Source organism: Dendrobates tinctorius, unplaced genomic scaffold, assembly GCF_039654945.1.
Source record: "Dendrobates tinctorius isolate UK_male_01 unplaced genomic scaffold, ASM3965494v1 ptg000125l, whole genome shotgun sequence".
Classification (NCBI taxonomy): Eukaryota; Metazoa; Chordata; class Amphibia; order Anura; family Dendrobatidae; genus Dendrobates; species Dendrobates tinctorius.
Window position 1 is genome coordinate 20,411,930 of NW_027361793.1, and position 13,252 is coordinate 20,425,181.

Sequence of the window (13,252 nt, forward strand, 5' to 3'; positions counted from 1 at the left end):
GGTCCCCATATATTGCTCCAAACATTAAAAAAAAGTAAATGAAACACTCATCTCTCCTTGCTTTCGGCTGCTCTGGTCTGGACTCCTCAGTGCCGCCATCTTCCGGCTGTCTGCACTGTGAGTGTTCAGGCAGAGGGTGTACAGACTTGATGTTATTGCACCCTCTGACCTGAACGTCGCAGTCAGGAGATGTGGAAGATGCTGCAGAGGTAGAGCGGGGAGAGGCAAGTATCGCAAGTGCTGGGTCCCTGAGCAAGCCCTTTCGTGGGCTCCGACATTGGCACAGACACCAGACGCCCATAGCATGCCGGTGTCCCTGACGGCCAGTGGACCCCCCCCACTTGTTCAGGCTTCTGGCACTTGTCCGGGTGTGCAGGGTGCTTACATTGACCCTGGCTGTTGGGGGCCATTCCCCCCACTCATTCTCCCCCCCGGGCCCCGCCGTCACTCATTCTCCCCCGGCTCATTCTCCCTCCCACCCCCGGCTCATTCTCCCCCCGGCTCATTCCACCCCTGGCTCATTCTCCCCCTTGTTCATTCCCCCCATCCTGGCTCATTCCCCCCCAGCTCATTCCCCCCCATCCTCCTCATTCTCCCCACCACCCCTGGCTCATTCTACTCCCACCCCAGGCTCATTCTCCCCCGGTTCATTCCCCCCACCACCGGCTCATTCTCCCCCCACCCCCAGCTCATTCTCCCCCCACCCCCAGCTCATTCTCCCCCCAGTTCATTCCCCCCACCCCTGGCTTATTCTCCCCCCGCCGCTCACCAGAGTCCTGGCGCCGTCCCTGCATGTATGTCCAGCCAGGCGCTGGTATCTTTTTCCAGTGAGAGCGCGCAGTCATGTGGTACTGCTCATTAAGGTCATGAATATGGGCACCACGCCTATGAAAGTGGCATCCATATTCATGACCTTAATGAGCGGTACCACGTGACCGCGCGCTCACACAGGGAAAAAACACCGGCGCTGGAGACCATTGGAGCTACAGGCACTGCTGGAGGAGGTGAGTATGATGTCTTGCGGAGGGCCGACCCCGGACTTAAAAAAAAAAAAACCTTGCTCAGGTGCCAAGTGGCCCCCCCCGTCTCGCCAGGGCCCCGGCACCTGCCCGGGTGCACCGGGTGCTGACGTTGGCCCTGAGTACTGGATCGCGGCTCTGAATCTCCCCACTTCGGGGAACCGGCTGCTTTTTTAACAAGCGGTTTCATCGAACCGGGGAGAACTGGACGAATCCCACCCCTGCCAGTAGTATATCAAAAGTTATTGATATTCTGTTCCTGGAGATATACCAACTGTGAGATGGATGGAGGCTGATTCTATAGAGCATCTGAATAGTAAAGTGGATCCTTGGGCTCAGAGCAGGGTTTGGTCTGTTTTGCCATTTTGACTTGTTGGTCCATAGAATATCAACAGAGAATTACCGTAATTCAAATGCTGGTTTTTTTCACATAAATTCTCCAAAAGTGAATCACAGACATGTTATGAGCAGCGAATCGCAAGTCAGATGCCATTTTCACTGGCAAAGGCTGGAGAACAGAAACAGCACACTAAAAAAATACTATAAAAATATCATTTTATTAATCTAAATAATTAAAACACCTATGAAATGAACAAACTGATTGACCTCCATTGTGGGACACACAAAAAGATCTAAATACTCCTTTAAACACACAGATTTGATATAAGTGGAGATAGTAACATAATGAATTCTGTTAGACTATGGACACTCAGTATATAATTAACATAATTAATGCTGTCCTACACTAAAACAATAGCATGTGGCCCAGCAATACACCATGGCTTTCATTTACCGCTTGCAGCAAGAGTGTCAACTAATTAAATATCCAAAAAGAGCGATCATATAACTGTCAAAAATTAATCTCCAGAAAGACTTACATGTGTGGAGTATATGCCGCATGTCCCTCATCCCGACACGCATTTCGTCCTCTTCCTCAGGGGGCGTGTCAGGGATGAGGGAAGGCGGGTCTTTTAAACAACAATGCACCAATCAGATGCTTGGCCTCACAGTACGTGTCAAGCAGGGATGACCTTCCATATAGCGGCGTGCCATGTCATTGAACCGCTACCTTGAAGGAGACTCATCATCTCCGGTCAGTGAGACGCAAACACATCGGTAACTGTGGTGCAGGTCACGTGTATGTCAGCTGTCTCCGTATCGCCGGAGATTTCTGAGTGAGATTTCGGAGCTAGTAAAATAGACAGGTGTGCTAATCCATTCTTGTGCAAAAAGTCATAAAAATGAATATGTGCTATTATTCTAAATAAAGCAACAATATACACTCACTGGCCACTTTATTAGGTACACCTGTCCAACTGTGTGTTAAGACTTAATTTCTAATCAGCCAATCACATGGCGGCAACTCAGTGCATTTAGGCATGTAGACATGGTCAAGACAATCTCCTGCAGTTCAAACCGAGCATCAGTATGGGGAAGAAAGGTGATTTGAGTGCCTTTGAACGTGGCATGATTGTTGGTGCCAGAAGGGCTGGTCTGAGTATTTCAGAAACTGCTGATCTACTGGGATTTTCACGCACAACCATCTCTAGGGTTTACAGAGAATGGTCCGAAAAAGAAAAAAAATCCAGTGAGCGGCAGTTCTGTGGCCGGAAATGCCATGTTGATGCCAGAGGTCAGAGGAGAATGGGCAGACTGGTTCGAGCTGATAGAAAGGCAACAGTGACTCAAATTGCCACCCGTTACAACCAAGGTAGGCAGAAGAGCATCTCTGAACGCACAGTGCGTCGAACTTTGAGGCAGATGGGCTACAGCAGCAGAAGACCACACTGGGTACCACTCCTCTCAGCTAAGAACAGGAAACTGAGGCTACAATTTGCACAAGCTCATCGAAATTGGACAGTAGAAGATTGGAAAAACGTTGCCTGGTCTGATGAGTCTCGATTTCTGCTGCGACATTCGGATGGTAGGGTCAGAATTTGGCGTAAACAACATGAAAGCATGGATCCATCCTGCCTTGTATCAACGGTTCAGGCTGGTGGTGGTGGTGTCATGGTGTGGGGAATTTTTTCTGGGCACTCTTTGGGCCCCTTGGTACCAATTGAGCATCGTTGCAACGCCACAGCCTACCTGAGTATTGTTGCTGACCATGTCCATCCCTTTATGACCACAATGTACCCAACATCTGATGGCTACTTTCAGCAGGATAATGCGCCATGTCATAAAGCTCGAATCATCTCAGATTGGTTTCTTGAACATGACAATGAGTTTACTGTACTCAAATGGCCTCCTCAGTCACCAGATCTCAATCCAATAGAGCATCTTTGGGATGAGGTGGAACGGGAGATTCGCATCAGGGATGTGCAGCCGACAAATCTGCGCCAACTGTGTGATGCCATCATGTCAATATGGTCCAAAATCTCTGAGGAATGCTTTCAGCACCTTGTTGAATCTCTGCCACGAAGAATTGAGGCAGTTCTGAAGGCAAAAGGGGGTCCAACCCGTTACTAGCATGGTGTACCTAATAAAGTGGCCAGTGAGTGTATATATATAATATATATATTTGACACTAGAGAGGAGCAAGAGGCCCTTCAAGTTTTGGAGTCTCTGGCTGAGGAAAATGCTAATTCTGCTGAGGTAAGCAATTTTCCAAAAAATTTTTTTTGTAAAACTAAGAAGTTCCCTGCTTTGAGCATTTGCCCTGCAGTGGATTTTTTTTTTTACTAAAATTGTCTCAAGTGATATTGAAAAACTAGCTGAAGAGCCCAGCGCTGCCTGGGCATAGTAACTAACTGTGGTTAGTTATAACAAATTATAATTATCCTCCATCCCATAGTCCCGTGCCCATATACCCATCATACATATCCACAATCCCATAGGCCCGTGCCCATATATCCATCATACATATCCTCCATCCCATAGTCCCATGCCCATCATACATATTCTTCATCCCATAGTCCCATGCCCATATACCCATCATACATATTCTCTATCCCATAGTCCCATGCCCATATACCCATCATATATATTCGCCATCCCATAGTCTAGTGCCCATATACCCATCACACATCCTTCATCTCATAGTCCCATGCCCATATACCCATCATACATATCCTCCATCCCATAGTCCCGTGCCCATATACCCGTCATACATATCCTCCATCCCATAGTCCAGTGCCCATATACCCATCACACATCCTCCATCCCATAGTTCCGTGCCCATATACCCATCACACATCCTCCATCCCATAGTCAGCCATTATGACATCATCATGAGCGGCGGGGCTTGCAACCTATGATGAATCAGCATTGCCATGGCAACCATTATGACACTGTTTCCCCATTATGTAGATAGGGGCATTATGACATCATAATGAGGGGTGGGGCTTGACACGCACACACTTTTTCCCCATTATGTAGATAGGGGCAAAATTGTTTGGTGAATTGGAACACGCGGGGTTAAAATTTTGCCTCACAACATAGCTTAGGACGCTCTCGGGATCCAGACGTGTGACTGTGCCAAATTTTATGGCTGTAGCTGCGACGGTGCGGATGCCTATCCCGGACATACATACATACACACATACATACATACACACACTTGAGCTTTATATATTAGACAAGCTGAAGAGCCCGGTGCTGCCCGGGCATAGTAACTAACTGTGGTTAGTTACAACAAATTATAATTATCCTCCATCCCATAGGCCCGTGCCCATATACCCATCATACATATTCTCCATCCCATAGTCCCATGCCCATATACCCATCATACATCCTCCATCCCATAGTCCCATGTCCATATAACCATCATACATATCCTCCATCCCATAGTCCCGTGCCCATATACCCATCACACATGCTCCATCCCATAGTCCAATGCCCATATACCCATCATACATATCCTCCATCCCATAGTCCCGTGCCCATATGCCCATCACACATCCTCCATCCCATAGTCCCGTGTCCATATACCCGTCATACATATCCTTCATCCCATAGTCCAGTGCCCATATACCCATCAAACATTCTCCATCCCATAGTCCTGTGCCCATATACCTATCATACATCCTCCATCCCATAGTCCCGTGCCCATATACCCATCATATATATTTGCCATCCCATAGTCCCATGCCCATATACCCATCACACATCCTTCATCTCATAGTCCCATGCCCATATACCCATCATACATATCCTCCATTCCGTAGTCCCTTGCCCATATACCCATCACACATGCTCCATCCCATAGTCCCGTGCCCATATACCCATCTTACATATCCACGATCCCATAGTCCCATGCTCATATACCCATCACACATCCTCCATCCCATAGTCTCATGCCCATATACCCATCATACATATTCGCCATCCCATAGTCGAGTGCCCATATACCCATCACACATCCTCCATCCCATAGTCCCATGCACATATACCCATCATACATATCCACGATCCCATAGGCAAGTGCCCATATACCCATCACACATGCTCCATCCCATAGTCCCGTGCCCATATACCCATCTTACATATCCACGATCCCATAGTCCCATGCTCATATACCCATCATACATATTCTCCATCCCATAGTCCCATGCCCATATACCCATCATACATATTCGCCATCCCATAGTCGAGTGCCCATATACCCATCACACATCCTTCATAGTCCCATGCCTATATACCCATCATACATATCCTCTATGATGACATCAGCGTCACCATGGCAACCATTGTGACATCATAATGAGGGGCGGGGCTTGATACACAAACACTGTTTCCACATTATGTAGATAGAGGCATTATGACATCATAATGAGGGGCGGGGCTTGATACGCACACACTTTTTCCCCAGTATGTAGATAGGGGCAAAATTGTTTGGTGAATTGGAACGCGCAGGGTTAAAATTTCACCTCACAACATAGCTTAGGACGCTCTCGGGGTCCAGACGTGCGACTGTGCCAAATTTTGTGGCTGTAGCTGCGACGGTGCGGATGCCTATCCCGGACATACATACATACACACATACATACATACACACACTTGAGCTTTATATAATAGATTAGCTTTGACGAAGCATAAAAAATTCAATCTTACTTTTGATCAGCAGAAGGCATTACAGGAAATGCAGGGTTGGAATGATGTGGTCTTTAAGGCCGCAGATAAAGGGGGCAATCTAGTGATTTGGCCAAATGAACTTTACGAACATCAGGCACAAAAACTTTTAAACAATCATAATTGCGATCGTAGATTGCCATCCAACCCTTTGCCAACCTATCAGGAGGAATTAATTTCAATTCATAGACTCATAGAATCGTAGAGTTGGAAGGGACCTCCTTGGCCATCTGGTCCAACCCCCTGCTCAAAGCAGGATTCGCTAAATCATCCCAGTCAGATGTCTGTCCAGCCTCTGTTTGAAGACTTCCATTGAAGGAGAACTCACCACTTCTCGTGGCAGCCTGTTCCACTCATTGATCACTCTAACTGTCAAAAAGTTTTTTCTAATATCTAATCTGTGTCTCCTCCCATTCAGTTTCATCCCATTCAATTCTTGAAGAAGCAGTAATTGCAGGCACAATCCCCAAATTTGTATTGGAAACAATACAAAAACTTAATCCGAAACTTCCCACTTTTTATTTAATCCCTAAAATCCATAAAGATCCCTCTCAATCCCCCAGGAAGACCTATTGTGGCTGGGAACGATGGGTTATGTGAAATAATTTGTGATACCTTGGATCATTATCTTAGACCTTTTGTTGCAAGTTTGCCGTCATGTATCAGGGATACCACATCTGCCTTGCAAAGATTGGATAATATGTATTTGACTGAAAACATGATGATGGTCATGGCAGACATGGAATCCTTGTATACGTCGATTAAATACAAAGATGGCCTGGCATCCGTATCTTGCTATCTTAAGACTAGCTACTTGGATACACATTTGGTAGATCTTCTTGTTTTATTAGAATTCATCTTGACCCATAATTGCTTTATTTCTAATAAAAAAAATCTTTTTACAAAAGCAGGGTACTGCCATGGGGGCTTCCTGTGCACCCTCCTATGCGAATTTGTTTTTGGGTGCATGGGAGAGAGATATTTTCCAGCAACCCGGTCCCACGTATTGAGAACACACATCATTGGATGAGATACATCGATGATGTGTGGTTTTATGGGAGGGCTCCTGTCAAGATTTGGATTGCTTGATGGCCAGATTAAATCAAAATGATCTTAATATCAGGTTAACCTACAAAGCTGGTAGGGAACTTGACTTTTTGGATATACAAATTAAAACTTCAACAGATGGTGGCTTGATGATGGAAGTATATAGAAAACCAACAGCAACAAACAACCTGTTGCACGCTACATCGTCTCATCCCATATCCACAATCAGGGGAATACCCACGGGTCAGTTTTTAAGGATAAGGCGTATATGCTCAGATGACTATTCCTTTGAACAACAGTCTAGAATCCTGAGAGGGAGATTCAATGATAGAGGATATAGTATTCTTCTATTACCAACAATACATGGCTGGAGATGAAAGGATTTTATCCATGCGGGCACTGTAAAGGGTGTGATAACATGATTACAATCAAGGAATTCTCAAATGCTGCCGGGACCCATAAGTTTACTATCGGGCAGTTCATCACATGTTCTAAGAAAGGGGTCATCTATAGTGCGCAATGTCCATGTGGTAAGATATATATTGGTCTCATGACCCGTGAATTGCGCATACGCATTAGAGAGCATGTTAGAGACATTGAGGAGGGATGTACGGATGACTGACCCATCCCTTCTCAAGACAGTACCCAGGCATTTCTTTTACCATCATAACAGCGACTCTAGTTTATTTTTGGCTAAGGGTGTAGATGTATAGCAGTTGGGACCAAGGAGAGGAGATCTTGGGAAAAATCTTGCAAAACTAGAGTGCAAATGGATTTACAGGTTGGGGACCTTAGTTCCCAATGGGCTTAATGAGAGTTTTGGATTTGGTGCATTTTTATGATGGGGATTTTTGTGCATTTTTTGCTTTTTTATTTTAGGGAATTTTTGGGTGAAGTATGGGTTGTCTTTTAATTTAATATTTGTTTTTATTTTTAATTTAGTCTGAAGTTCTATTATGGATTGGTTTTCATTTCCGGGACATCAAGATAACTCTTCGGTTTAGTCTCACATATAGTGATGAAAAACTTCCATCAACATTATTGAATTTTTTTAGTGTCTTTTATATTATTAATGTTCTTGTGTATTTGTAATATAATTTTCACATTATTATCACGTACATTATTATCACGTATGTTATATTATGGTAATTATATGTTTGTTGGTAGCACATCATCACTTTTATGTATGTTTACACATATAGTGCTTATATACTGAAACTAACACTAATTTTTGTGTAATAACATTAGGTATTTTTTTATGATTATATATATTGTTGCTGTATTTATAATAATAGCATATATTCACTTATATGCCTTTTTGCACAAGAATGGATTAGCTTCAGCAGGCTGATCCCCATGGAGCGCGCCTGTCTATTTTACTAGCTCCCAGACTCAGAGATCTCCGGCGATACGGAGACAGCTGACACACACGTGACCTGCACCAAGGTTACCGGTGTGTTGGCGTCTCACTGACCGGAGATGAGTCTCCTTCAAGGTAGCGGTTCAATGACGTGGCGCGCCGCTATATGGAAGGTCATCCCTGCTTGACACGTACTGTGAGGCCAAGCATCTGATTGGTGCATTGTTGTTTAAAAGACCCACCTTCCCTCATCCCTGACACGCCCCCTGAGGAAGAGGACGAAATGCGTGTCAGGATGAGGGACACGCGGCATATACTCCACACATGTAAGTCTTTCTGGAGATGAATTTTTGACAGTTTTATGATCGCTCTTTTTGAGTATTTAATTAGTTGACACTCTTGCTGCAAGCGGCAAATGAAATCCATGGTGTATTGCTTTAGTGTAGGGCAGCATTAATTATGTTAATTATATACTGAGTGTCCATAGTCTAACAGAATTCATTATGTCACTATCTCCACTTATATCAAATCTGTGTGTTTAAAGGAGTATTTAGCTCTTTTTGTGTGTCCCACAATGGAGGTCAATCAGTTTGTTCATTTCATATGTGTTTTAATTATTTAGATTAAGAAAATGATATTTTTATAGTATTTTTTAGTGTGCTGTTTCTGTTCTCCAGCCTTTGCGAATTGGTGGGAAGACGGGTTTGTTATGATAGTGATGGACACATTGACTAGTTTTGGATCGCATATTGATGTAATGCCATTTTTACTGACCTGAAATCAAGAGCTTGAACGTTACCTAATGCAGAATATTGGCATTTATCAGACAAGTGTCACTGTGCATTACGCCACCTAGCTAAGGAGGATACTGCTTTTAAAGCGTTAATCTGCAAGAAAAGCTACTAGTAAAGGATTGATGTTCTACAGTAGGGTTTACTTGTTTGTAAAGGGTTGATCTCTTACTACATACACACACATACACAGATAGTCAAAACACACTGAGGAGAATGATGGGATTTACCTCAGTGGTTGCAGCTTCTGGCTTACTATTTTTCCCTGATGCTTCACAATACACAGGAATCCATCTTGAATCTCTTCTTGCATACATTCAGTATGGAGTAAGAAATCAACACAGACCTTTCTTCTGTTCCATTCTACTTAATACAACAAAATCTCTCTGCAGGAAGTCTCACATAGCTGTCAAAATACTGAGGCTGTATAGAACCTGACTTCATTCTTGATTTTATTAAGGGATAGAACTTTCACTAAATTAGACTGGAATGCTTTAATTTTCCCTAATTAAATACATTTGAAAAAGTTTTATATTGTGATCTCCTTTTACTTCATGAAGTTTTCTGGGAGGTGATAGACATTTGGTTGAAAAGTAGTTGTTGGGCATGTGTCAAGGCTCATAAGAGAAGGAGCTCTATTTTTCATTTGTAGTGCAATTTTTGTGGGAATAGATTGTGGATACCATTTTATATTTGGAGATTCCCTAAAGGGCCAAAACAATAAAAAAAACAAACAATTGTCCACATTTTGAAAATTTTATAACATTCAGTTTTGAAAATTAAAATTCACACTTTTTCATATAAAATGTTTCTTCAGCTCCAATTTTTTAGGGCTAATAGGAAAAAAAATAGCAAACATTGCACAACAAATTATGTAGTCCAAAGTAGTCCAAAGTACTCCAATAGTCCATATGTGGTCAGATACTACTGATTGGACACACTTCAAAGCTCAGAAGAGAACAACCACTATACTGGAGTGCAGAATTATCTGGAATGGGTTCCAGGTGCCATGTCACATTAGCAAGAGTCCCTAAAGTCCCAGAAATCTCCTCCCCATAAGTGAATGCATTTTACAAACTTCACCCCTTCAATGAATTTATCTATGGGTGCAGTGAACATGTTCACATCACAGGGTGATACCTCCATTCTTCTCCTCTGTATCTGTGGTTGCCTTCTCAACCGGTATCTGTGCGGCAGCTGTTACATGCCTGTTGCCATTGGTATGGCATGTGTTGCCATTCAGCAACTGAGCAAGGTGAGTGTATTCTCCCCTTTTCCTGACAACCCTTTGTCATTGGATAAGACCCTATTGCGCTTTCTTTTTCTGAGTCACTTTCCGTATTATTAACACCACTTGCACATAACTTTTGCCTCACCCTCGGGTCACTGTTGGCTCTGCTCTACTCTATGAGAAAGCCTGTTCTGACCTCTGGATACTAATGTACTACTAAGTGGCCAATACATGTGCTGAATTTTCAGTTAATATTCTTCTAGATTATTGTTTGAAGATTTATATTAGAGGTTTGTTTTTTATTGAACTCACAAATACTTTTTCTCACATTCCCTACAGTTATCAAAGATGTGGTAGTTTGGGGCAACATTAGTGGCATCAACCTACTTGATTTTCATCTGGCCAAAATGTACAAATATGACAATTCTATTTGGGGTCCATCAAATTTCTCTAGACCATTGATCCACATGATACATGACCGGTATGTATGAAATTTAAATATATCATTTAGCTTTTGATGATTACCAATTGAGTATTAAAAATGTGGTGCAATCATCTAAAATCAATAGGTCAGACCTGAATTAAAAGTGCCTCTATCATGAAAGAACCTCCTAAACTTATGGATGCTAAGAGTTCACACAATACAGATCTCGTATGCTGAGTTTGGGGAGATGAATACTATATATTGACAATGCTCCAGTCAAGTGTTCCAGACACTGCCCCCAAAACATTGGTCTTGGAGGCTATCTTTTAGGCCGGGGTCAGACTTGCGAGAAATTCGGACGAGTCTCGCATGTCAATACCTGGCACTGCCGCCTGCACTCGAATCGGAGCGTTCGACTGTATGTATTTCTGTGCCGGGTTTTGACATGCAAGACTCGTCCGAGTTTCTCGCAAGTCTGACCCCGGCCTTATAGACAGACTATGTCCATATTATTTGGATTTGTCTTAGGTAATGTCACTGTAGGTGTTGTATAAAATCTGTGGCAAAAATTGTGGATTTTCCAACCTGAAGGCATTCATGATTCTGCACAGTTTTTTTATTGAGCATGAGAATGAGATCTAAAATATAACATTCATTCACATCACTAGTGTAATTTTTTCCTGATTTTGGCACCGAATTTTTGTTTCCCAACATACTCCTCATTGTTTGAACATGGCCTAAGCCAGACGTGGGCAAATGGTGGCCCGTGAGTCACATCCGGGCCCTGTGGTTGTTTCTCTCTGGCCTGCAGACAGAAACACTGATAGTGTGCAGGAACTCAAATGTGAGCTCATAGCTTGGTGTTAGCCCCGCCCCGCTATCTTACTATTGGTTTATCTGCTTCTGCTGAAGGAAGCGAGGAGCTGCTGAGATCACTCACAGATGGCAGGTCCAGGTTCTGTTGTAGCATCGCTGAGAAGTCACTTTTGTACCCAGCAGCTGCTGCACATACCTGGTAATCAGCAGGGCTACCACTAGGAATTTCAGGGCCCCATACTGGTAAAATTTTCGGGGCCCCCTTGAGACTCCGCCCAGGCTCCACCCCAGCCCCGTCTCCACCCCTCGAACTGTCCAAAGTCCCACCACTCTCTCTTGGAAAAACTTCACTTCTCACCAATCACACATTAACAGTTTCCATCACCAGATCACACATATAGCTGGCAGCTTTTGTTTTGGCCAAAAGATTTTTTAAGCCGCCACCATAACACGGTAGACTCTTTTGGCTGTGCCCTAATCTACTGTAACCTTATAAATATTTGTTAAAATATGCAATACAATTTAGCTATATTTTTATTTTTCAATTTTTAAAATGACCAATATCATCACATACAAGGGAAAAATACCACCGCACCATGTGCAGACCACATATTACCACCACAGTGACTGAATACTACAATACTGATCAGTAATAAAAAAAACACGATACTATCACCATACGTGCCATTATACACAGGAGATCTGTATTTAGTCTGTGTATAGGTAATACATTGATCACTATCAATGAAATTATGCACAGGGCATCTATACAGTGTATAGTGTCGGTGTATAGGTAACACTTTCACAGATCGCCATCATGTCTCCCAGCCAGGGCTCATCTCTGCAGGAAATAACACAGTTACCTAGAGCTCCGCTTGCAGAACACATTACTTATTTTTCCCAACTTCTACATTACATCACATGAAGAAACAAAGGCGACATAGTGTCACTCTGCATAGTAACAGGACCGCCCCCCCATTTAAAACAGTATACTCAAAAAATAAAATAAATACATCACTGCAGTAATAATATCCCTTAATTAGACCCTGTGGTAATAATATCCCCCATCCTAGCCCCCGTGTGTCTCATTACTGGCTTCAGCCATCCGTTCTCCCATCCCACCCTCATAAGTATCCATTCTGCTGTCGCGCGGGGCTTAGGACAACTAAGGCAGAAATACCCGGGGCCCCTGTGGTGTCCCTTTCACTAGGGGAAACCCTGTCTGACCCTCAACCCAGGGTTTTTGCTGAAGGTGCAAATGCCTGAGCCTCCACCCTTTCCTTATCTCCTGCTCAGCCCTGCACTTAACCCTCCACCCTCCACCCAGTGAGGAGACACACCACCAAAGCTCCCACACAAATAAGACAGACAGGGAGAACTTAAACTGCACTGCGCCGCACACACACAGGAATATACAGTAATGTGAACAGGGCACAACTAAACACAAATATGGGAAGGAGAAAGGATAACGACGGATCATACGACACCAGATAC

General features: G+C 43.6%; 1 protein-coding gene across 5 annotated transcripts in view; it reads left to right on the forward strand.

The window, feature by feature from the left end:
* The window catches only part of MDH1B (malate dehydrogenase 1B), a 301,491-nt gene that overhangs the window by 183,426 nt on the left and 104,813 nt on the right, over positions 1 to 13,252 (forward strand). For 4 of the 5 annotated variants that reach the window (XM_073541913.1, XM_073541914.1, XM_073541910.1 and 1 more), the window contains exon 6: positions 10,858 to 10,999. The exons of the other annotated variant lie outside the window; for it this stretch is intronic. In XM_073541913.1, coding sequence (XP_073398014.1) covers positions 10,858 to 10,999 — 142 coding nt within the window. The remainder of the gene's footprint in view (positions 1 to 10,857; positions 11,000 to 13,252) is intronic. 5 annotated transcript variants of the gene reach the window in all.